Source organism: Pelobates fuscus, chromosome 4 (genome assembly GCF_036172605.1).
Source record: "Pelobates fuscus isolate aPelFus1 chromosome 4, aPelFus1.pri, whole genome shotgun sequence".
NCBI classification, from domain to species: Eukaryota; Metazoa; Chordata; class Amphibia; order Anura; family Pelobatidae; genus Pelobates; species Pelobates fuscus.
In genome coordinates this window covers 95,317,999-95,345,204 of record NC_086320.1, presented here as the reverse complement: position 1 = coordinate 95,345,204, position 27,206 = coordinate 95,317,999, and the positions used below count along the sequence as shown (strand labels likewise).

Sequence of the window (27,206 nt, the reverse complement as noted above, 5' to 3'; positions counted from 1 at the left end):
AGTGTCCCTTTAATTTAAATCACAATATATTTTCCATCTTTACAATTACATTTAACTTGATATTTTATTATGAATGTATTGTTTCAGCACCTTAAGTAGTATTGCTGTTTATTCTTTACACATTGAAAATCATAAAAAAAGCTTTGAATGAAAATTTGAAATCCTCAGAGAAGCATATAATATGGCTTATATGAACCATGCATCAGGTGTTTGACAATTGCGTAATGTATTGGGAAAGAGGTGAAAAAATATCACAGGTGTTTTCCTAATGAATGGGAGGAGCTGGTAGTAACCTGACGCTGTACAGGATTAGAATACTAGAAAGAAAAGCAAGGATTTTTGAATTACTGGGTTTAAGATATCAGGATAATCAGAAATTACCAGGTAAGGGACCTTCATACACATAATGTTGTTATTATGTTGAGCTGATTCCATGAGACTGAAAAAAATCTCTGTGTATTTGTATGTGTGTGCAATATATATTACAGATATGTTTTATTTTAAGAGATAGCTTCTGAGGTTTAATGGGCAATACAGTGATGAAATAGCAAGATGGTTTGTGACTTTATAGACAAATAAAATATATGAAATCTGGAATGTTGGAGGAATTAATCATTTTTGGACATTTATAACAGACAGTCAACATTAATATTTCTTTGTTGCGAAGAACCTCTTTTTCATGTACTATTAGGTATGACCCTGAAATTTGGTCACAATCAGCACATACATGCCTAGGTGTAGTAGGAGTTACAGTCCTGACTGGTGGCTTCCATCATTTTAATTCACCTTCGTATAAGATAATTTAATGACAGAAACTGAAATAACTGTGAAATCTGTCTGTCTATCTTAAGGAAAAAATACAAAATAATGCAAATTAAAAAAATGTACCTATAATCTGAATATAGTTAGACAAACAAAAGAAAAGTAAATCCACTTGTTCCTTTTGATTTATAAAAAAATACTTTAGTTTAGCACTTATTGGTCACAAATTGCAAGGAACACAATGCAGTTTTAAAGCACAAGTTTTCAGAATATGAAATGCTTACCCTCTAAGTTTAACAGCAGTAACACAAAATAAAATTGCTACACAAACCTATGATTTTTTTCTAAATGATTTACTTCAAGGCCCCAGGGGTATTTCTACACTACAACTGCATCCAAGTTCTGGTAAGTATAATATTGTGTTTTTCTTACACATACATAATATTACTTCATCAATGTGCATTTCATATGTAATTCATACATCTGTACTGTATAATGTGTACTACTTCAGCATTCCAAATGTTCCTGTTTAGGATGGACAGTCCCTATTTTGGGCCCAAATCCCTCTGTGCATCTTTTTATCCCAATGAAACTCTTTTCTAGGAGCTCCATATTTTTGAAGTGTGAGTGTACAACAGAGCTCCACAGCAATAATACTATAATAATATAGTAATGCATCTTTAACCCTTTCCCGATGTTAGAGCATGCTAACGCGATGACACTACAATCACATGACTCAAATCGGCCAGATTGTAAGATTGACAGGGTTGTCAGACAGATCCCCCAATATATAATTAACAAAACCAAATAACTATGTAAAATAATGTACATATAAACTTGGTCACAAACCTTGTTTGCATAACTTTATTTTAATGACAGGAGGCGAGTATTTTGCATAACTCTCTTTACTAAACTCCACAGCAGTAAAGAAAGTGAAACGTTTAACCAATCAAAAATGCAATAGGGAGTATAGTATCCCAGTAAATAGGCTCCTCCCCCTGTTTCGGAAGCGACATTGAAAACAGGGAAGTAGTTCAGTATATAAAAGTCTGTAAACAAACACCAACGGGTGGTCTCCAGAAGGAACGATTATCTTCATGGCATCAGCGGTAAACAAGCACCAACAGGTAAACATTCGATAGGAACCATGGTCTTTATGTGATGAGCCGTAATCCAAGGAATATGCTGTAGATGCTCCACATTCTTATGAAATTAAACTGAAAGGAGAATATGACAAAGGTTAGGCACCGGTCTCGAAACTGGTTGCAGCAATGACAGTGATCCATTGATTAGTATCGTAATAATTCTGTCTACGGACTAGGTGTACAACTGTACAGTAGTATAACTGACTGAGGATAACTGCTGTGAATAAATACAAACATACAGGCTCGGGTAGAGACAAATAGAGAAGATATAAGTGAGAAGAAACTGTAGACAGTATTAAATACAGCAGTTCCCCCTTATAATTAAGATTATAAGTACACTAACGCTAGCATAATCTTAAATTTTATCACATGACAGGAGGCTTCCTATTTTGCATTTTTAACGCTGTTGTATAAGTGACATGGCCGCACCGGAGTTCGGGCAGAAATAGAAGGTGCGGAACGTAGATTCTCTAGACCAGTCCGTGGAACGTAGGATATCCGATAGGGAGGCACCTGCTGTGAAGGCCTAGGAAGCTGCCGCTCTGCGTACCGAGTGGACCCCGAAGGTAGCGTCCACGCCTGCTAGTGATAGGACCCAACGAACCCATCTGGCGAGGGGGGTCGTCGAGATGGGAACATGTGACCTAACATATGATACCAGAAGTTGACCTGATGACGAAGTCCGAATCGGTAGCGTAATCTCCATATACCGTCGTAGGGTGGAAACGACGCAGAGTTGTGGATCAGTGGGGAAAAAAGGGTAGAATACCGATGTAGAGTCCGACTTCGTGCGACGGGATACCCGGAATGTTACTCCTTTCGGGGAGACTGAGAACGCGTCTAGGTCAAACGCTCGAACGTCCGATACCCTGCGGAAAGAAACCAGGCAAAGTAAAACCATGAGCTTTGCTGAAAGTTGTCTGAGAGAGAGCCTCGACATACCAGTGGATCTTTCCCTACCCAGGCGGTTGATGTAGCGGACTGCGGAGATGTTGTCCATCCTGAGGAGGATGCAGCAGTCCGACTTGTCCTTTGTTAGGCTGCGGATAGCGAATGATTCCGCTAGAAGCTCTAGGAAATTTATGTGCATGTTGAGATCCTGGGAGGTCCAGGCAGCTCCTGTCGATGTACCTTCGCTTGTCGCGCCCCATCCCCAGAGGCTGGCGTCTGATTCCAAGACTATGTCGGGTGTTTTCCCGAAGATGGCTTGGTCGTTCCATGCCTCCATGCTGTCTAGCCATCATCTGAGTTCGTCTCTGACTTCCTCTGTCATCGGGACCGACTGGTCGTATGAGGGATTTTCACTGAGGAAGGAAGCTTTGAGGCGCTGCATCGCCCTGTAATGGAGTGAGCCTGGGAAGATCGCTTGTATGGAAGCAGAAAGGAGTCACACTATTCGAATGGAATGGAATGGTGTGGCAATGAATGGCCCTAGGTAATTCTTTGTGAATGGCCGAGATCTTTTTTTTTTTTAATTCTTTATTTTTGGTGTGCAAGAAAGATACCATAAGCCTCGATGTGCCACAACAGCGACATCTGGGTACTTGATTAAACATTTGTTTTACATGTCATGGAAAACGATTTTCATGCACATTTTGGGTATAAATAATAACATTGTAGCATTTTAGTCGAACATTTAGCTTATTCAAAAGTGTGTCGATGCGCTTTTAAACTATGCATTGTGAAGTATAACGTATATTATAAAGTAAAGTAAATCATAAGTAACTTATAAACATGAGTAGCTCAGTGATGCTTCGGTCCTAAAGGTGTGGGAACCATGTTGTCTTTCGTGTGTGCCCTAGATAGCTGTGTTAGGTTGAACTCACTATGTCAATGGGGGTCTGGGTGGTGTCTCTCTGTGTCAGACATAATTGTGTCGCAAAGTATGTGGTCCTGGATCATATGGGGTAAACGACCCTCATCGGTACCCCCTAGCCTGCCAATTCGCCGTCGGTGCATATCCCGAGTTGAAGGTGGGTAGGTATAGCTTGGTGTGAGAATGGGGCACTCGGTGAGGTGAAAAAGCTTGTACTGTCATACTTCTGTATTGAGTGGTTTGCCTATCAGAATGCCCAGGTGGCGTGGCCAGTGTAGGGTTGAGTATGTTTGCTAATTGTGGGGGTTACGCTTTCTAGCTCTGACTGGCGGCTAGACCCCCAAATTTACTGTCACCTACGTGGTATCTCTAGGTGGCCAATATTCGGGGATGTAATGTGCAGGGTTACATTGAGTTTGCTGCCCGCAGAAAGTTAAGGAGCTGCCGGCGAGAAGCAATAAAGCGGTGGGGCCTATTCCTGTCTGTTATCGGTTGTTACCAAGGCAGAAAGTTAAGGCTCAGGGGAGTTAGGAGTAAGGTATCATGCTGTAACTGGGCTGTTTACACATGCAACATAGCATAACTTAACAAGAAAATTGCAGCAAAAATAAAATGTAGACTCAACAGTATAGTCCGACAGTTCTGGTAGCCTGTTCTTCTGTGTGCCCCTCCATGGCTCAGGTGCCCATCGGTTGGCGGCTAACCCTCTGCGCCTTGAACGCGGTAGAGGGTGAAGCGGGAGTCCCAGTCGGCTGGAATGTGCGCACTTTTGTCATGTCCCATACGTGGGGGTGCCACTGTCTCGTGGCTTGGGTAGTTGGCGCTGGGTGTGCAGTCAGTCCAAGAGCTAACATCACCGAGTCCATCTCTGCTGCTTCCGTCAAGCGGGTTGTGGCTCCTCCATGGGAGATGACCAGGTTTCTGGGAAATGTCCATCTGTATGGGATGGAGTGTTGTCGGAGCGCGGAAGTGAGGGGCTTGAATCTGCTTCTCCAGAGCACCGTGGGCCGAGACAGATCCCGGTAGAAGGACAGGGTAGAGTTTTCAAAAAGAAAGGTAGGTTTTCCTCTCACAGCTGTCATGAGGGTTTGTTGAGCTTCCCGTGTCTGTAGTTGTAGTATGACATCCCTTGGGGTGTCCGCCGGGGTTTTTGCGGCCCTCGGGATGCGGTAGATCCCGTCGATCACGGCTGGAGTTGCTTGGGGTGATGTGAGTAGAGCAGCAAGCAGTCTTCCGGCGTATTGCGGTAGGTCATTCGGGGTCACCGTCTCCGGGATTCCCCGGATTTTTACATTTCTGCTCCTGTGCCTATCTTCTATCGCGTCGAGGCGGCAGGAAAGATGTGACTGGGCACGCTGCAGCTCAGTATTTTGGGCTTCTAGTTGTGTGCATCGGGCTGTTAGGCCTTCGGAGTGTCCTTCTACGGTCTTGACTCTCCCCTCCACCGATTGTATTTCCTCACGCAGAGCAGCCACGTCTGCGGCAAATAGCGTACGGAGGTTGCGGAGAAGGGCTTTAATGTCTCCCTTCGTGGAGGGTAACTCGTTGTCCTCGTCAGAGGAGGCCTGGTGTAAGCCCCCAGAGCTCGGGAATTCATCCAGCTCGTCCATAGCTTGTTCCTCGGAGGAGGCCGAGGTCGCGTCACCATATTGTTTTGGCGCGGTGAGGCTTGAGGCCTTTGCGGGACGGAGGTGAAGGTCTCCGATATCGCGGGCCCCAGCTGGTTTTACGGTTCCCTGGTGTTTAGCTTTCTTCCCCATCCTGCGATATCGTAGTTGGGGTTGGTGATGGGGCTTTTAGGGTGAATATATCGCTTTTTTAGGCTTGTTTCGGCGGAGCTGTGCTTACATGCGTCTGTTCGCTTCGGCTGTTGGCTTCCGCCCCCAATGGCCGAGATCTTTGATGTCGGCAGTCGCATTGTGCTGGAGGCGGAATCTATCTTGAATCCTAGGAATTGTACCATTTGTGATGGGGAGATGGCCGATTTCTAAAAGTTCACTATAAAGCCCAGGGATGACAGGAGATCCGTGGTATAGCGTGTGTGTCGTACCAGTCTGGACTTGTCGGAACAGAACAGCAGGAGGTCGTTCAGGTATATAATGCAGTGAATTCCACGGGCTTCAGTAGTTTGGTGAAGCACCATTGGGCCGAGCTCAGGCCGAAGGGGAGGCACGTGAATTGCCAGGGAAGGCCTTGCCAGTGGAACCTTAGGAATTGCCGGCAGGATTGATGGACGGGTACTGATAGGTATGCATCCTTCAAGTATAGTCTTATGAACCAATCTTTGTATTGTAATATGTCCCTCAGAAGATGTATGCCCTCCATCTTGAAGTGCCTGTATGTGATGTATTCGTTGAGTCGTCTCAGGTTTATGAAGTCTCCCGTTTTCTTCTTCACCAAGAAAATGTTGCTGAAGAAACCCCGGGGACCGGAGGTGGGTTCGATTGCGCCTTTCGAGTATAGTTCTTGCAGCTCGTTGTTGATGAGCTTGGTGTCTTCTGTTGAGCAGTTGATGGGATGTGGTAGTCCCCTTTGTCGTGGATGGTCTACCAAGTCTATGACGTAGCCGCGTACCGTCTGTAGGATCCATGTGTCTGTGGAGATGGTCGTCCATTCCTGGAGAAACCGAGAAATGCGACCTGCAGTACAAAGTGGGAGAGAAGGAGGGGTTAGGTGGTTGCTTACCTGTGGAGAAGCGTGCTCTGCCTCGGGTACATGGACCACGACCTCTGTCTGCACCTCAGGAATATAAGGGTGGACAGTATCCCAACTCTGAGTAGAAAGGTTGTGGTCTTGAGGTGCGGGGGCCTGAGGGCCAGAAACGGCTGGCAGCATGGCCCCTTTGAGCCTTATTTAAAGATGTGAAGATGTTGACATGTCTGTTTAAATCCTTGAGGAAAGGGTCTCTGAATAGCTTGCCCTGTGCCAAAGGACCTGGCTCCTTGGTGCCCAATTCCACCAACTTTCCGTCAATGCGGAGTAGTGCTGCTTTGCATCGCTCAGAGGAGAGGGCGACATTGGCATTACCCACAAAGCAAAAACATCTTTGTGCCCACTCCCATACATCATGAGCCCATTCGCGCACCATGGTGGTGTCAAATTGATAGGCTTTGGCGAGGGCATTGTCAGCCAAGTACATTATTCTGGATAGTGGTCCCATGGAATCCAGAAGTTTGTCTTGTACTCCTCTGAAACCTTTCTCCATGCCTTTGCATGGGTCGCGGCCCCCTCAAGACATAAAGGTGGTCATCACCTGGTCGAATTCGGGTGTCTCCGCTATGTGGTCGGGGAGAGAGGGCTGTGGGCATTCTGACCGCAGTCGATTACGGACTGTCTTGTCCATGGATTTACGAAGCCAGAGGTGCATGAACTTGGCCAGGTGTTCGGGGGGTGTCCAGTCCCCTGAGCATGGGTGCCTTATGTTTCTCGGGTCAAATAGTTTGTGGCCCGACGGGTCGAAGATTGAGTACCTGGCTCTTGGGGGTCTCCCAGAAACGTGTCTTGTAGGCAAAAGGATTGAGACCTGGAGTCTGATCCCCATGCGTCCTCGTTTGGGTCTGACTCGTCCGCCTGCCATTCATCTAGAATGGCCATGGACTTTGTGTGAGTCTCTTCTTCTTCAGAGGAGTATCCAATTTGCGTGGTGACCATAGAAGGTTTAATCCGCTTGGCCGGAGTCTTGCCCTTGGTCGGATTCTGTAGACCCTTTTCCCCTTTCCAGTGGCGTTTGCCAGTGCAGGGTTTGTGGCTCTTATGTGATTCTGAGGCTTCAGAATCAGAATCGTGGCGGGATGGTTTCCTCTTGTCGGTGCTAGAGGCCATCATTCTTGAGAGAGCTTTCTCCATAGAGGCGGCTACGGCCTCATTTATCATAAGCTTGAGGTCTGTCGGGTTTTGAGAGGCCTCCATGATGCCGACTGATAGGTTATATATATATATATATATATATATATAGGTCTGGCACAGGGCGTTTGTAGCAGAGGTCAGTATAGGCTGTACTGTAGTCAGTGTTCTGACTGTATAAATAGCGCTATGCGAACCCCAGCATGGTGCAGTAGCGTGCAATGTATTGTATCACGTACAAAATGACCCCAGCAGGATATATAAATATGGAGTACCCCAGCAGGGTATTAGTTGTGTTTTTTGTGGACCCCAGCAGGGTCTATAAGTAATGGTAATAAGCTGTTGAAAAACCCTAGCAGGGTATTCAGCTTGATTTGGCACTTATAAGTGTCAAATTGCCCCAGCAGGGCCAAACCACTTTATTGGGATTTTATAAATCTTGCTGGGCCTCACCCAGGATTACAGAGGTGGCCACAGGGCGACCTCCAACAGCAGCACAATATGTACAGGGGCAGCACCCCAGGTTAGCACATGGTAGTAAGCCCTTTAGTGCTTAAATACAGTTTATAAGTAACTGACTGACCTCTGTTGCTTTAAAGCTCTGTGTATATCCGCTCGCGGCACTGCGGGGTTGTGTTAAAATAGCGGTCGTGATCTTGCAAGATGCGAGATCGAAAATGGTCGCCGCGACTGTGTTGATGCGTGCGAGGGAGCCGGGTAAGGCGGAGGGGTTGCGATTTATATCCGCCGGGGTGGCGGTGAAAAAGGGGGGAGGGGGTCCGCCGGTGACGGAATCTGGCGGTGGAGACCACCGGCAAGAGAGACCAGGTCCGTCCTAGGGCGGGGCAGTAAGAAAGCTTGCCGAAGCAAGATTAAGCACAGTGAGGAGGAAATGTATAAATATAACAGATAGATGGAACCTAGATAAATAAAAACTGAAAAAATAGACAAGAAATATGCATAGAGATCTGACAATATAGAAACCTATGAATATATAGTAAATATCTAGGGAAATATATATATACATATAATGTAATCTGAACAATAGAGAGAAAAAACAAGGGAAGAGCCAAAAACTCGGACCTATCTGCGATGGAGCAGTAAAAAATAAGGGGAGAAGCCTATTTACTGGGATACTATACTCCCTATTGCATTTTTGATTGGTTAAACGTTTCACTTTCTTTACTGCTGTGGAGTTTAGTAAAGAGAGTTATACAAAATAGGAAGCCTCCTGCCATGTGATAAAATTATGTTTGAACAGAGATATACTTTAAATTACAGATTCTGTTTTGATTTAGAACTTGTACAATTGTCTCTATCCTAAAAAGGTTAAACTACAATACATATGTTCTGAAATCAGCCCGTATTTTGTTATTTTTCTAAATTACTTTGCAGTTGCAAAAATGAGTAATTTACATATTATTCCTTGCCTTTCTGTGTGTCCCCCAATCGAATGTGAAGCACCAAAGTGGTTAAGTGGCTGTACTGGCAATTTTCGGTCCTGGCGCTCAATGTAGTTCACAAATTAAATAAGTTTCTGCCCTTGAGATGTGCAGACACACACAGACTCACTTACCTATACAGACACACTGACACTGACCCAATCAGACACACTGGCACAGAGTCATACAGATACACATTGACCATGCAGACACACACTGATCGATGCAGACACACCCACTGACCCTTGCAGATACACACTGACCCATGCAAACACACATAGATCCATGCGGGCATACTGACACTGACCCATGCAAACACACATTGATCAATATAGACACACATTGACATATGAAGACAGACTCACAGTGACCCATGCAGACACACTCACAGTGACCGATGCAGACACATACATTGATCCATGCAGACAAACGCTGACCCATAAAGACACACTGACCCATTCAGACTCACACACTGAGCCAAGCAGAAACACACTGACTCTAGCAGCTTATGAGAGGTGAGTTAGTGGTAAATCAATGCTTGCAAATCACAGCTCTGACAGCAATAGGTGCCTTAGTTGTCAGATGTGCCATATTTTCCTTGACACAATACTCCTTATTAAATGAAGGTGGTGCAATGCAATAGGGAAATAAAGCAGTTAATTTGGGTACTTGCACTGATTAATGAATAGATTTCCTCCTTGCAATGTATTGATTCTACTTACTGCAGTGCTCCATGATAGTATTATGAGGGTGTTATTGACAACCATAGGATTTTCTATGTATTATTATTTCTGTTTTTATTACTTTTTTTTAGATGTGGCTGGTGGCCACCTGCGCTGCTGATGGTTTCTAGTAAGTTTAAACAATAACTAAAAAAAACAGAACAATTTGCCCCCTGGCAGCGCCAGCAGGCAAATGGTTCTGCTTTTTTTTTTTATTATTATTATTATTTTTAATCCAGGCCCGGAATTCAAATATCCAAGCTTGGCATTGCAGCATGTGGCCTGTATTACAGCCATTCGGTGGAGTTCAGCCCAGCTGAAATCCAGATCATTTTCAGGCATATTTGGAGCCTGAATTACAAAATCTGGACATTGATACATTCCATAAAAAATGCCCGGATATTGCGGTCTGAATGGCCCCATGCGCATCTTGTTGGCTTTGGCCACATTTGGTTTTGTGCTTAAACTTTAGTGAATAATGAAATTAACCAAAAAACACAAATTCAGAATATATTGAAACAAACTTTTTGGAATACATTTATCTTCATGAGGATAGCAAATTAGGTACCCAACAACTGCAACAGCAAAATTGGGAAAATGACTTTTTTGGTTATTTTTGTACTTTCCGCTGTTTACTAGATAGCTCCCTAATTTGGTATCCTATATTTTATGTGGGATTGCCATGGGCGTAGGAACCCAAAAAAATCTGGGGGGGATAGCATTTTTACTCGCCGGGTATATTCTTATTCCGTAAACTAGGAGTTGTTTATCCCATTGTACAGCGCTATGGAATTTGCAGTCGCTATATAAATGATTAAATAATAACAACATTAAAGGGTCACCACAGGGAAGGGGTTTTACTTACCCGGATACAGCGCCGGGATCCTCCTGATTAGAACCACCCCTACCCTTCCCATGAATATTAGAACCACCCCTACCCCTTCCATGCACAAAAGAACTCCACCTACCCCTTCCACGCACATTAACTCCCTACCCCTTCCATGCATATTAGTACCCCCCTAACCCCTTCCATGCATATTAGAACCCACTCTACCTCTTCCATTCATATTAGTACTCCCCTAACCCCTTCCAATAATTTTTCTACCTACCCCCTCCTCCCATCCATATTAGTAGCCCCCCTAAACCCTTCCAATTATTTTTCTACCTACCCCTCTCCCCTATCCTTATTAGTAGCCCCTCTAACCCTTTCCAATTATTTTTCTGCCATGTTAACTAACGCCAGTGCTGGAGTGCCTACATTAAAAGGCCTGCAGGGACAGGCTATAGACACCAGAACCACTACACTAAGCTGCAGTGCTTCTGGGAACTATAGTGTTTCTTTAATGTGAGGTAAATTAGAGATTAGTGCAACGAATAATATGCTAGATTGCCTACTTACAACCAGATGAGGATGATGATGGGCTCTAGCTGCAGTCTGGCTCCACTGGTCTGGTGTAGAACAGGCTCTCTGGAGGCTGTTTGTAACTGTGGTCACAAAAATCAATGTTCTGTGAGAACGGGAAGCAGCTCCATTTTTTGGGGGTCCTTTACACAGCTCAAGGTCTGGATCCCAGGGTCCACCTTCATGTTCCACCAATGAGTTTGTTCACAGGGGGTGGAGTGTGTAGGGGATGTCCTGATATGTGTGTAAGGAATGCATTGTGTGAATCTGTGTTTGTATGTGTAAGGGCTGCAAGGTGTGATTCTGTGTATGTACGGGATGCAGTGTGTGCGTCTGTAAGGGGTGCATTGAGTGTATGTACGGGGTGCATTGAGTGTGTAAGGTTGCATGATTGTGTGAGTGTGTGTGTGTGTGTGTACGGGGTGCATTGAGTGTGTGTAAGGATGAATTGTGTGTTTCTGTGTGTGTAAGGGTGGTATGATTGTGTGTGTGTGTGTGTGTGTGTGTGGTGGATGTCAATCTCTCTCCCTCCCTTGTCACTCTTTCTCCCCCCCCCTCCCTGCTTCTTTCTCCCCCCCCTCCCTCCCTGCTTCTTTCTCCCCCCCTCCCTCCCTGCTTCTTTCTCCTCCCCCCTCCCTCCCTGCTTCTTTCTCCCCCCCTCCCTCCCTGCTTCCTTCTCCCCCCCCCTCCCTCCCTGCTTCCTTCTCCCCCCCTCCCTCCCTGCTTCCTTCTCCCCCCCTCCCTCCCTGCTTCCTTCTCCCCCCCTCCCTCCCTGCTTCCTTCTCCCCCCCCTCCCTGCTTCCTTCTCCCCCCTCCCTCCCTGCTTCTTTCTCCCCCCCCTCCCTCCCTGCTTCTTTCTCCCCCCCCCTCCCTCCCTGCTTCTTTCTCCCCCCCCCTCCCTCCCTGCTTCTTTCTCCCCCCCCTCCCTCCCTGCTTCTTTCTCCCCCCCTCCCTCCCTGCTTCTTTCTCCCCCCCTCCCTCCCTGCTTCTTTCTCCCCCCCTCCCTCCCTGCTTCTTTCTCCCCCCCTCCCTCCCTGCTTCTTTCTCCCCCCCTCCCTCCCTGCTTCTTTCTCCCCCCCTCCCTGCTTCTTTCTCCCCCCCTCCCTGCTTCTTTCTCCCCCCCTCCCTCCCTGCTTCTTTCTCCCCCCCTCCCTGCTTCTTTCTCCCCCCCTCCCTCCCTGCTTCTTTCTCCCCCCCTCCCTGCTTCTTTCTCCCCCCCTCCCTGCTTCTTTCTCCCCCCCCTCCCTGCTTCTTTCTCCCCCCCTCCCTGCTTCTTTCTCCCCCCTCCCTGCTTCTTTCTCCCCCCCCCCTGCTTCTTTCTCCCCCCCCTCCCTGCTTCTTTCCCCCCTCCCTGCTTCTTTCCCCCCCTCCCTGCTTCTTTCTCCCCCCTCCCTGCTTCTTTCCCCCCCCCTCCCTGTTTCTTTATTTCCCCACCCTCCCTCCCTGTTTCTTTATTTCCCCTCCCTCCCTGTTTCTTTATTCCCCCCCCCTTCCCCCCCTGTTTCTTTATTTCCCCTTCCTCCCTCCCTCCCTGTTTCTTTATTTCCCCTCCCTCCCTGTTTCTTTATTCCCCCCCCCTCCCTCCCTGTTTCTTTATTCCCCCCCTCCCTGTTTCTTTATCCCCCCCCCCTCCCTGTTTCTTTATTCCCCCCCCCCTCCCCTCCCTGTTTCTTTATTTCCCCTTCCTCCCTCCCTCCCTGTTTCTTTATTCCCCCCCCCCCTCTTCCCCCCTTCCTGTTTCTTTCTCTCCCTCCCTCCCCTACCTATGATGTAGCGTGGCCGAGCGCTGTATAGTCCGCCGGTACAGGTAGCTTTTGTTTCCTGTACCCGGCGGACTAACAGGAAGTGCACACTCAGTGTGCACTTCCTGTTAGTCCGGCCGGGTACAGGAGACAGATGCTCCCTGTACCGGCGGACTATACAGCGCTCGGCTACGCTACAGTGAAGGAGTGACAGGAGGGAGCGCTGAGCGCTTCCCTCCTGTCAGCTCCTCTCTTCATGCTGCGCCCGGGCGGTGCGCTCTCATGGACGCACCAGCCCGGGCAAAGCTGCAGCCGCCTGAGGCTCTCTGCAGAGTGCTCGGGCGGCTGCAGCATCAGGGGGGGGGCGGCGGAGCTGGGGGGGATTTCCCCATACCTGTCCCCCCCGCATGATTTGCTGGGGGGGATGCGTCCCCCCCATCCCCCCCGGTTCCTACGCCCATGGGGATTGCCATTAGTAACCCCAAATTCCCAAACTAGCCAACTGTTGTGTTGCTCTCTAATTTGTTATCCTTAAAATGACCACCACACATAAGGGTACTGTTAGAGAACTATCTAGTGAACAGCTGAAGGATCAAATTTAAGAAAATGGCTTTATTTTATTTTTATATTTTAATTGATTAGAAGACTGCTCCCTAATTTGCTATCCTATGTATATTACAGACTTTCTATAAGCATAATGTGTATATAACAGACATTCTATACGTCTGTATACAAGTCTTATATAGAAAGGGTAGCAGCAGTAAAGGCTAGCAGTGATATAGAAAGGGTAGCAAATACAGAGATACAAGTAACAGGCTTTCAATGGAAGTGGTAGATGCAAAAGTTAATGTATGTGCTGCATGTGTATAGAATGTATATATGTGTTGTGAGGCTGGTTGGATGCACTGCCAAATTCTCTGAAACGCTTTTGGAGATGGTTTATGGTAGAGAAATGAACATTCAATTCACGGGAAACATCTCTGGTGGACATTCCTGCAGCCAGCATGCCAATTGCACGCTCCCTCAAAACTTGCGACATCTGTGGCATTATGCTGTGTGATAAAACTGCACATTTCAGAGTGGCCTTTTATTGTTGCCAGCCTAAGGAACACCTGTGCAATAATCATGCTGTCTAATCAGCATCTTGATATGCCACACCTGTGAGGTGGATTGATTATCTCTGCCAAGGAGAAGTGCTCACTAACAGATTTAGACAGATTTGTGAACAATATTTGAGAGAAATTTGTGTACATAGAAAAAGTGTTAGAACAGCTCATGAAAAAAGTAGGGAAAAACACAAGTGTTGCACTTATAATTTATAACATCATGTGGTACCCTAATGTGGGATTGCATTTTAAGGATACTAAATTAGGGAGCTATTTTCTACACCGCTGAAAGAGCGAAAATAAGAAAAAAAAATAAACTTTTAATTTATATCTTTTGGCAGCTTAGTAGATAACTTAATAATTTGGTACCCTGATGTGAGATTGTCATATTAATAACACCAAATTAGGAGCCTATCTACTAAACAAGTGAAAGAACAATAATGTGAAAGCTGTTTAACCCCTTAAGGACTGAGCCAAATGTACGCATGTTGATCAAAATAAAATGTAAACAAAACTTGGAATTTGACTATATATCTGTTCAACCGCAATTCCCATCTTTCATATTAAATGCACCCCCCCTTATTATATATCATTTTTTTCAGGGAAAATAGGGCATTCACGTAACATCAGATATTTAGCTTTTAAACATATTTTAATATGAATAAAATATAAACATTTTCAAGAAAAGTTTTTTTTTTAGTTTTACGTGACTTTTTAACTGTGAATGTCATAATACTGTGTGCTTTTACTGCAATAAAATACACATATTTGTATTCAGCAATGTCTCATGTGTAAAACAGTACCCCCTATGTACAGGTTTTATGGTGTTTTGGGAAGTTACAGGGTCAAATATAGCATGTTACATTTTTCAGTTTTTTCACATTGAAATTCGCCAGAATGCTTACGTTGCTTTTGAGACCATATGGTAGCCCAGGAATGCGAATTACCCCCGTGATGGCATACCATTTGCAATAGTATACAACACACTGTATTGCAAATGGGGTATGTCCAGTCTTTTTTAGTAGCCACTTAGTCAGAAACACTGGGCAAAGTTAGCGCTAATATTTGTTTGTGTGAAAAATACAAAAAAATGATTTGAACGTCAATTTTCAAATATTTGAATTTTGGGTTGTCTACTTTTGCAAATGGTATGCCATCATGGGGTAGTTCTCATTCCTGGGCTACCATACAGTCTTAAAGGCAACGTAACCAATCTGGCGAATTTTAATGTGAAAAAATTGAAACACAAGCCTTATATTTGTCTCTGTAACTTTTGAAAACACCATAAATCCTGTACATGAGGGGTACTATTATACTCCGGAGACTTCGCTGAACACAAATATTAGTGTTTCAAAACCGTAAAACGTATCACAACAATTAATGAAGTATCACTGAAGTTAAAGTGACGTTCTTTGTCCATTTTAAATGTATGCTTCAGTGCTAGAAGATCAAATCAACTGCATTTGAGAACAATAGCACACTTATGTAGACCTTTGCAGCGATGTTTTGATATAACAGGGTCAAATTTAGAAGTCTAACTATTTTAGATTTCATACTTGGGATTTTGACATACTCCCCACAATTTAGTCAACAGAGTTAAAGTGGCTCGGTCACTTCTTAGTATTTCATGTACAGAGTTATTCTCTAACATCTACATTGCTCTGTACCAGTGGGGAAAAACGATGTTGTGTGGTACATTGCTTACGCTATCTAGCAATTTGATTCAGCTGTGCAGGCTATTTCCTAAAAAGCTATGTGACAGCCATTTAAATTAGGATGTCCACTGCTTGTGCGTCACATGTGATGACACATTCTGAACTACCAGAGGAAGAATAGCTTCCTCTTTGATATCATACAACACGAGTAGGTTTAAAATAACTAGAATGGATTAAATTAAGAAGCTCTTTGTACCATAACATATGCAAGGTTTATAATTAGTAATGCCGCTTGAAGTAGTTCTAAAATTATTTCAGATTTTCCCTATTTCTCTTCTAGGAATAACAATTGTGTACAAATATGGTGGCTTTCAAAGGCGTATGGACTCAGTCTTTCTGGAAAGCTGTCTCTGGAGAATTTATGGCTATGCTTATTTTTGTTCTTCTCAGCGTTGGCTCAACAATAAATTGGGGTGTGGAAGACAGTCTTCAGCAAGCAGATGTTGTTCGCATATCTCTTTGTTTTGGGTTCAGTATTGTTACTATGGTGCATTGCTTTGGACATATCAGTGGAGCTCATATCAATCCTGCAGTGACCATTGCATTTGTATGTACAAGGAAAATAACACTTGCCAAGTCAATATTTTACATCGCTGCACAGTGCTTGGGTGCCATTACTGCAGCTGGACTTCTGTTTATCATAACGCCTGTAAATGTGATCGGCACCTTAGGAGTGACTGCGGTAAATATATCTTTCTGTGTAGTTTTATTTAAGCAAAAGTATTATTCATTGATGCATTTCAACCAAAAAGGCATTTTTCAGTTCTATATATTTTGGTGTTTAATGAATGAAGTTTAGATTTTCGAAATAATTGTAACTATTATTTTATTACATTTTTTGGTTATGTTTAATTTATTTTTTATTTATTTAATGTGTTATCTATATAATGCTTTTAAAAAATGGGTCACTTCCATCCTGGCATGTAATCTGATTCTATGTCCATTTAAACAGGTCAGTGCCACAATGGTATAATTTTAAATGAATTTGAATTTTACAACTACACCCTGTTCCAAATTATTATGCAAATTCTATTTAAGTGTCACAAAGATTAAATATTTTGTTTTTCAGTTTAACTCATGGATGGCATTGTGTCTCAGGGCTCTTTTGATCACTGAAAACATTCTTGGACACCTGTGATAATTAGATTGCCAGGTGAGCCCAATTTAAGGAAAAACTAATAAAGGAGGGTGTTCCACATTATTAAGCAGAGCACCATTTTCATGCAATATGGGGGAAAAAAAGGATCTCTCTGCTGCCGAAAATAGTGAAATAGTTTGATGCCTTGGACGAGGTATGAAAACATTAGATATTTCACGAAAACTTAAGCGTGATCATCACACTATTAAGAGATTTGTGGCTGATTCAGAGCACAGACGGGTTTGTGCAGATAAAGGCACATTGAGGAAGATTTCTGCCAGATCCATGTATCGGGTCAAGAGAGCAGCTGCTAAAATACCATTACATAGTAGCAAACAGATATTTGAAGCTGCTGGTGCCTCTGGAGTCCCATGGACATCAAGGTGTAGAGTCCTCCAGAGTCTTGCAAATGTGCATAAACCTTCTATTCGGCCACCACTAACCAATGCTCACAAGCAGAAACGGCTGCATTGGGCATAAAAATACATGAAGACTAATTTTCAAACAGTCCTGTTCACTGATGAGTGCCGTGCAACCCTGGATGGTCCAGATGGATGGAGTAGTGGATGGTTGGTGGACAGCCACCCTGTTCCAACAAGGCTGCGACGTCAGCAAGGCGGTGGTGGAGTCATGTTTTGGACCAGAATCATGGGAAGAGAGCTGGTCGGCCCCTTTAGGGTCCCCGAAGGCGTAAAGATGACCTCTGCAAAGTATGTGGAGTTTCTGACTGACCACTTTCTTCCCTGGTACAGAGGGAAGAACTATGCGTTCCGTAATAAAATCATCTTCATGCATGACAATGCACCATCTCATGCTGCAAAGAATACCTCTGCATCAATGGCTGCTATGGGGATAAAAGGAGAGAAAGTCATGGTGTGGCCTCCATCCTCCCCTGACCTCAATCCTATTGCAAACCTTTGGAGCATCCTCAAGCAAAATATCTATGAGGGTGGGAGGCGGTTAACATCCAAACAGCAGCTCTGGGAGGCTAGTCTGACATCTTGCAAACAAATTCAAGCAGAAACTGCCCAAAAACTCACAAGTTCAATGGATGCAAGACTTTTGAAGCTGCTATCAAATAAGGGGTCCTATGTTAAAATGTAATGTGACTTGTTAAAATGTTTAAAAAGTTAAAATATTGTTATAAGTTTGATTGAAAAAGCTTTTGATTTCAGTAAATATGCTGCAAACACAACAAATGACAATTTTCAGTTCTTTACAACCTATAAAGTGTTTTGAAACTTACTGTGCGTAATAATTTGGAACAGTGCATTATAAGTTTTTTATGTTTAAAATACTGTTATCATTAGGAGGTTTGTTCAATAAATTTTGAATTGTACTCTTAATAGTTGATAACATGATAATTATGCTGACTGTTATTTACATCAATTATTTAGGTAAATGAGAAAAATATAATTTGCATAATAATTTGGAACAGGGTGTATATGAAATGCAGACAAATATCTAAGATGTCATTACTAAAAAAGAACTTATCGTGCAACATAAAAGACAGGGTTCTCTTCTCTACCAACTCTCAGCCCCTTTGTAGCTGCTCTGAGAATGAGAAAGTTATACTTCTATACTATCCAGTCAAACCTTGGGTATAGGTTAGCCCAGTGTGTACAGCCATTCTTTACTCTCCAAGTGTAACTTCCACATTATCCAAGTGACTACAGTGGTGCAGGAATCTGGGTTCTGGAGAGAACCCCTTTTTTTCTGACGCCTTGAAAATGGTTTAACAAGAAACAGCATCTAAAAACTCACTACAACGTAACCAGTAAAAGGAACTGTAGTGGTTAAGGTGCCTAGATTGTCCCAATATTTTTGCACATACCAGACTATGATGAAAAATTAGAGACAATTTTTGGCAAAATAAGTTAAATTCTTTAAAATATATATATTTATTGTTCTAGAGCAGGGGAAGAAATGGCAGATCCCCAGATGTTGTAGAAGTAGAACTCCCATGGTGCTTTGCATGTTTTTAGAATGACAAAGCATCATGGAAACTGGTGTTTTAAAACAGCTGGGGATCTACCTTTTGGGCTGCCCTGTTCTAGAGGCGCACACACAAAATTGTCAAAACTAGAAATAACTGCACGTGCTTTGATGTCAAATATGGGAAGGTCACATTTTAGTATAAATGTGTAACAATGTATATGGTTTATATAATATGGCAACTGATGGGCATGGTTAATGCGAACATCTTCAAGTAAATCATTTTATGTAGGTGTGTCTATGTTTAATGCATCTGTAAATATAGGAGCACCAACTTATCATTAGTGTTAATCATCCGGTGCTGAAACGAAACAAAAACCATGATTACAAGCTGGGTGAGTATGGATGAAATAATTGCAATCTTTTGTAAATTAAGTGCTAGAAGTGAAAATCACATATTACACTCAATCTACCTAAATTAAAGTTCTCCGGATGCTTACTCAGCTCTTGAGAATCACAATAAGAACACAATTGTTTTTTCTCTCTACCATACTAAAAACGGTAAAGAAAAAAAAAAGGAAAGAAGTGTGATTTTAACTCCCATGATTTTCATAAAACAATAAAGGAGCATTATGGTGATTGTAATTAATGTACATGAGGAAAAAAGAGGACTGGTCTCTTACCCCCTGTGTCTCCTACCCACTTTGTGTTTCTAACCACTCTTTGTAGCTCTTCTCCCTTTCCCCTTGTGGCTCAACCCCCAGCCAAATGTATGATCAAGCAGCTTGGTTCTTTATTCACTTTTCATTTGTCTCAGACTTTTATCAGAATGGAAATCGCTGTGAGGATTGAAGGTTATACAAGATCCAGCGCACTCACACACTCACTAAACACCAGCTTTTTTTAAAAAAGAAAAATACACCTGACAAGAAAATATAATGTTTTTTTTTTTTTTTTACAGTATATGATAATACGTTGCATAAGCCAGCCACAACACCAATGTACCCCATTTTTGGCAGGACTTGTTCTTGCAACCTAGGGCCTTGGTATGAGGTACCTGGATTTCCAAGGGCCCTAGAATGAGGCACCTGTGTTAATAATAATCATGATGATGAATAGTAGTATTTTTAATATTTTAACCATGTGTATATTTTCTAATTTATGTAATTCACAGCTGAATGAAGGACTTTCTGTTGGGCATGGACTTCTTATAGAGATTTTAATTACATTCCAATTAGTTTTTACAATTAGCGCAGCTTGTGATTCAAAGCACAAAGACAAATTGTCTACACTATCAATTGGAATTTCTGTTATGGTTGGCCACTTATTTGCTGTAAGTATTTTTCCAATATAGCATTTATACTTATACATGTTCTTTCATTTATTTATTTTTTTGCTCTTCCTTGTGTCTGTTAAAAGTTTTCTATTTTTATTTTTTTATACTTTTTTGTCTATACAAAATATATAATCTGTAATATAACCTAAATAAAGATGAAAGTAGGGAGAGTATGTCAGGTTGCTAGTAGTTGATGGGGATTAACCCCTAAAGGAAATATAAATTAGAGTGAGAACGGAAGGCAAGGTCAGAGATAAGTAAGTATTTAAATCTCTTGACCTAACCCTTTCATATATGCTAAAGCAAGCCCTATAAACTAGTATTAATTAAAACATAACATTTAATGAAACTTAACTAAAAGTACTATATATACACACAAAGAGCTATATATATACACACTTTGTGTGTATATATAGTACTTTTAGTTAAGTTTCATTAAAAGTTGTGTTTTAATTAATACTAGTTTATAGGTGTTGCTTTAGCATATGAAAGGGTTAGGTCAAGAGATTTAAAGACTTACTTATCTTTTACCTTGCATTCAGTTCTTGCTCTCATCTATAATATAACCTAACATATATTAATATAATATTTTTTTCCAACTTCTGAATGCCTAGAGTCATTTTTAGGAACCTTCATCTTACTTTGACTTTTAATTGGTACCAAAAGGTAACATGACAGAATGATCTCACTATCTTCCACGTAATCTTTCTAGTGGATCTGCAAAATGTCAAACTCAAGCATGAAAATCTGATGTGAAAATAACAAGCACAGCTAGACTCTGGGGACATTTATTGTTGCTAAAAGGGGTAATTCCCTATGCTGTGTGTAGTATAATTCATAAGTTAACAAATCTCTCCAGCACTAATTGTTCTAACTTTAAGGTAGAGCTTTAAATACATAATCTATTCGTACAGTTCCATTTTAGGTGCTCAATGTGTTTTCTATTCTATTGCATTTTTAGCATACAGGGGTTTATTGTAGAATATGCATTATTAACCATGAAATATTGCTTAAATTAATATGACAAAACTACAGGTGATAAAACGCACCAAACAGAACTGAAAAAAAATCATACGGGTGTATTCAATCTTAAAAATAACCCAATAATGTGTAGGAAAAGATGTGTATATATGTAATCTCAGTAGTAAAGTGATTTTGTATTTCGGTACCAGGAAAACCTCAAACTAAAACAGAAATGCAAAAAAAATAGAAAAGCTACAATTTCTGGGGAAATTGTGTGAAGTGTTCTTGCCTCCACCAGTAGTCTACAACTGGAGTGGGCGGAGTAACTGTTATTATTTATTTATATAGCACATTTAATGGCAACGTTGTTGCCCAAAGTGCTTCACAGTTACATTAAAACATATCTACCTATATCTCCTGAGAATTACAGGAGTAAGTGTTCACTTTATTGTTAAAGCGCTCCACATTTTGCACTATTTGGCATTTATTTTCACAATAGCGTTCTTTGTACACATTAAAACATACAGTTATAAAAAACATTAGCAGGTGCAAAAGGCCCTGTCTATGACATCACTTGCTGCTGCAGCCTGGCACAGGTCAGAGTATTTTGGCGGTTGCCATCTTCAAACGGTCGTAATTTAAAAAACTATGCATCCTACAGCGAAGAGCTTTATATTGTGAGAATCACAAGACCCAGACCTACATCTTGATGCATAGTATGTCTCTGAAGTATTACAAATGAAGGCACAGTCGCAGTTTAGAAATTGCCCTTCAAGTTTGAGCTGGCTTGAGTGAAGTTTCAATGAATGTCAATGGAAGGCGTGAGTTGCAAACAAATGGGCATATTGTGAAAACTATCAGGACTATGGCCGTGGACTTAGCCGTGGACATTTCTAGTGGCAGCAGGGATAGCTGAATGTTTTTATATAAGATTTGTGTAGGTGGGCTTGAAAATGAGGGAGTGGTAGCAGTTTAGAAATCATGTCCTGATTTTTCAGCTTTTGCCAGCTCCCACTGTAGTTTTGAACATTTTGCCATTCATTCATATGGGACCAATTTCGCCACAAGAACGACAATATTTCGAGAACCATTCGGCGAAACGTTCCACAAAGCAATAGCACACCAATCGGGAACAATCCGCACGTTTCGGTATATTACTGTCTATGTAGTGTAAAAACTGTGGGAGGAGTTAGGGTAGTAAATTTGGCTATAATAAGAATAATAATATATATGTGAGATAACAGTAAGTGGTCTTGCTATGCAAGAACACTTAAATAGTGTAAGATGTCTTAAGGGTTTTACAGTCAGTTAAGTATATAGGTGTCTGACTCACACTTTTATGAGATACTGAGAGCTCTGCTGTTTGGCGCTTTGACAGTACAATCCCCGTCTTGGGATATATGTAGATCCACAATTTTATGTGTCCAGTACGACTCCAGCATATAAAATAAAGCAGAGAGGGTCTAATAGTGCAATATGTTAAAATATATAAGGTGCACAAAAGCAAAATATCAATAAAAAGAGAGCAATTGCTCTGGTGGTATAACGCCTTGGTGGTATAATCCCCACCCGAGGATGTGCAGGAACCAAGATAGTTGATGTGCAGGAACCAAGATAGTTGCTTAGCAGCAAAACAAGAAATTGGACAAATAATTTTATATATATATATATATATATATATATATATATATATATATATATAGTAGTTAAAAGTAATATTACAAGTAAATAAAATACAAAAATAAAATATATGTATATAAAGAACTTCTCTAAGGTCACACTTAATGCGTTTCTCCCAGCAGGGCTTCCTAAGAAGTGTGGATGATCATCCGAATGTCCAAGTTTATATAGGTAGTTTGTCTCCAATTAGTAGAATTAGATGTGCTTATTTACTTCCTAGTTCTTTGGGTCACATGTGTCATCCAGAAGTGATGTGCAGCGACAGACTTGCATTTTATTTTTGTATTTTATTTACTTGTAATATTACTTTTCATATATATATATATATATATATATATATATATATATATATATATACCGTATATACTCGAGTATAAGCCGACCCGAATATAAGCCGAGGCCCCTAATTTTACCCCAAAAAACTGGGAAAACTTATTGACTCGAGTATAAGACTAGGGTGGGAAATGCAGCTACTGGTAAATTTCTAAATAAAATTAGATCCTAAAAAAATTATATTAATTGAATATTTATTTACAGTGTGTGTATATAATGAATGCAGAGTGTGCGTATGAGTGCAGTGCGTGTATGAGTGCAGTGCGTGTATGAATGCAGTGTATGAGTGCAGTGCGTGTATGAGTGCAGTGTGTGTGTGTATGAGTGCAGTGTGAGTGCAGTGTGTGTGCGTATATATTAATTGAATATTTATTTCCAGTGTGTGTATATAATGAATGCAGTGTGTATGAGTGCAGTGTGTATGAGTGCAGTGTGTGTATGAGGGCAGTGTGTGTATGAGTGCAGTGTGTGTATGAATGCAGTGTGTGTGAGTGCAGTGTGTGTGAGTGCAGTGTGTGTATATGAATGAAGTGTGAGTGTGTGTGATGCAGTGTGTGTGAGTGCAGTGTGTGTATGAATGCAGTGTGTGTGAGCGCAGTGTGTGTATGAGTGCAGTGTGTGTGAGTGCAGTGTGTGTGAGTGCAGTGTGTGTATATGAATGAAGTGTGAGTGTGTGTGATGCAGTGTGTGTGAGTGCAGTGTGTGTATGAATGCAGTGTGTGTGAGTGCAGTGTGTGTATGAGTGCAGTGTGTGTGAGTGCAGTGTGTGTGAGTGCAGTGTGTGTATATGAATGAAGTGTGAGTGTGTGTGATGCAGTGTGTGTGAGTTCAGTGTGTGTATGAATGCAGTGTGTGTGAGTGCAGTGTGTGTATGAGTGCAGTGTGTGTGAGTGCAGTGTGTGTGAGTGCAGTGTGTGTATATGAATGAAGTGAGAGTGTGTGTGTGTCAGGGTACCTGTGGTCTCTACCTCCAAAAGAGGTAGAGACTTAGCAGTTCCTCCATCCGGACGGTCTGATGGCTTCCTTCCTCGCGGTCTATCCGGTCATGCAAAGCCGGCCGCGAGGGAGTGACTGCCTTTTACAGCATCACGTCCGGAAGTACGTCAGGACACTACCGGAACGACCTGTCAGTCAAGTGCTGCAGGACCAATCAGGACGCCTCAGAGGCGTGGTTACTTTTCTGAACAGGGTATTTAACGGAGCTTCTTTCTTCAGCTCATTGCCCTGTCGTGGTTCTAGCTTGTTCTAGTCACTCAGTGCTTGTATTCTGCTTATCCCCTTTGGTTTTGACCCGGCTTGTTTATTCTACTCTGCTTACCTCTGTATCCTTGATTCGGTTAGTCTCTCGCTCTCCTGTCTTCTGTTACCCTCGACCTCGGCTTGTCTTTGACTATTCTCTCAGTACTACTTACGTTAGTCCGGCCATTCTAAGGTCCGGTATACGTATCTGGCTACTGTTTGTACGCTGCGTGTTGGATCCCTGTCCCGATCCTGACATTACGACAGGGCCAATGGATCCTGCAAGTACAAACAGTCAGCTTGCTTCTCCTGATCCTAGGTTTGAAGCCATGGATCACAGAATGGATCAGATGGCACTTGCGCTACAGGCACTATTATCTCGTGCCAATAACCCACCAGAGGAGATACGTAATACCCCTATTTCTCCTGTCAGTTCAGGTTTAGAGGTAGCCACAGTGGGTGCTTCTTCTCGCATTACCCCCCCAGTACGCTATGGTGGGGCGCCTGAGAAGTGTCGTGGTTTTTTAAACCAAATTAGTATCCACTTTGAATTGCAACCTCGTTCCTATCCTACAGATAGGGCAAAGGTAGGATTTATTATCACCCTACTTATTGAGAAGGCTCTGAGATGGGCCAATCCACTATGGGAGAACGATAACCCATTAGTATATAACTATAACGCATTTGTAGCTGCTTTTAGAAGAACATTTGACCCTCCAGGTAGAAAGGTTAATGCAGCCAGATTACTGTTGCGCCTGAGACAGGAGAACCGAACACTTGTGAATTATGCACTAGAGTTCAGGTCTCTGGCGTCAGAAGTCAAGTGGAACGAGCCGGCGTATATGGATGTATTTTTGAATGGCCTATCTGATGTAATCCTTGATGAGGTTGCTACTAGAGAACTCCCTGAGAATTTAGAAGATTTAATTTCGTTCATCTCTCGTATAGATGAACGTTTAAGAGAGAGACAGAACACTCGAGAGAGGAACCGGAGACCTTCTTTTAGGTTAGCTCCCTCCTTTCCAAGTCCTGACTCCACGGTATCTTTGCTTCCTGAACCTATGCAGATAGGGTATACCCGCCTCTCTGAGGAGGAAAGACAGTACAGAAGAAGAGAGGGTTTGTGTATGTATTGTGGAGCCAAAGGTCATTTACTCTCGAACTGTTCTAACCGTCCGGGAAACGCTCCCACCTAAGTCTCTCTAGAGGACAGGCCTTGGGTGTTTCTATTTTGTCCTCTACTTCTAATTATAAAGATCACAGGCTTCTGCTACCAGTTTCCTTGTCTTGGGAGAGGGAAGTAGTAAGGGCTATGGCATTGATAGATTCCGGTGCTGCGGAGAATTTTATCGACCAGGCCTTTGCGATTAAAAACAACATCCCATCCCAGCTAAGGGAGACACCCTTGGCCGTTGAGGCCATAGATGGTAGACCACTACTAGACCCTGTTATCTTTCGTGAAACCATACCCATTGATTTAAATGTTGGTATCCTACACGTGGAGAATTTATCTCTTATGCTCATTTCGTCCCCTTCCGTTCCCAAAGTTCTAGGGTACTCATGGTTGAAGAAACATAACCCTATTATTGATTGGGAGTTAGGGGAGATACTCTCGTGGGGCCAGGGCTGCCAGGATAGGTGTTTAAGCAAGGTTTCTCCCTTAGCTAATATTAACATACCGGAGAATCCTACTCAGTTCACAGAAAGACAAATACCAGACCTTTACCTAGACTTAAAGGCAGTATTTGACAAGAAGAATGCCGATTCTTTACCGCCACACAGGTCATTTGATTGTAAGATTAAGCTTTTACCAGGGACGATGCCTCCGAGGGGCCATGTATATCCTTTGTCTGTTCAGGAAAACTCGGTTCTAGAGGAGTATATTCGGGAGAATTTAGAAAAGGGATTCATTAGGAGGTCTTCTTCTCCGGCCGGGGCTGGGTTCTTTTTCATTAAAAAAAAGGATGGCACGCTGAGACCTTGTATCGATTACCGAGGCTTGAATAAAATAACTGTCAGAAATGCCTATCCTATCCCACTGATTACCGAGTTATTTGATCGTCTTAAGGGCTCCAAGATCTTCACCAAGTTAGATCTTAGAGGGGCATACAATTTGGTGAGAATCCAGCATGGTCACGAGTGGATGACGGCATTCAATACCCGGTATGGTCACTACGAATACACGGTTATGCCATTTGGACTTTGCAATGCTCCTGCAGTATTTCAAGATTTGATTAATGAGGTACTTAGGGAGTTTCAACATGAATGTGTTATTGTTTACTTGGACGACATACTAATACACTCTAAGGAGATTGAGACTCACCATAAACAGGTCAGAAAGGTATTACACAAACTTCTGCAAAATGGTCTATACTGCAAATTGGAGAAATGCAGTTTTGATCAGTCTCAGACAGACTTTCTTGGGTACGTGATTTCTGGGGAAGGTTTTAAAATGGACCCTGAAAAACTCCAATCTATTTTAGACTGGCCTTTGCCCAAAGGACTCAAGGCTATCCAGAGGTTTATTGGTTTTTCCAACTACTATAGGCGTTTCATTAAGGGATACTCCTCTATCATTGCGCCTATTACCAATATGACCAAACAAGGGGCTGATACTAAGGTCTGGTCTGAGGAGGCTCTTGTTGCTTTCAAGACTCTCAAGGAACTTTTTGCCTCGGCTCCCATTCTAGTTCATCCTGATACGACTCTGCCTTTCTTGCTCGAGGTCGATGCCTCTGAGACAGGAGTTGGGGCTGTTCTATCTCAAAGGTTAGGGGTGGACAAACCGTTACACCCTTGTGGTTTCTTCTCTAAGAAATTATCTGGGCCTGAGAGCAGATATGACATTGGGGAGAGGGAATTGTTAGCGGTCATTAAGGCGTTAAAG

At 42.6% G+C, this 27,206-nt stretch overlaps 1 protein-coding gene across 1 annotated transcript in view; it reads left to right on the top strand.

Moving 5' to 3' along the window:
- Positions 1–333: 333 nt before the first annotated feature.
- Positions 334–27,206, top strand: part of LOC134607861 (aquaporin-4-like) — a 40,928-nt gene continuing 14,055 nt past the window's right edge. Inside the window, exons 1-3 of the mRNA XM_063450432.1 lie at positions 334–384; positions 15,976–16,377; positions 19,943–20,101. Coding sequence (XP_063306502.1) covers positions 15,997–16,377; positions 19,943–20,101 — 540 coding nt within the window. The 5' untranslated portion in view covers positions 334–384; positions 15,976–15,996. The remainder of the gene's footprint in view (positions 385–15,975; positions 16,378–19,942; positions 20,102–27,206) is intronic.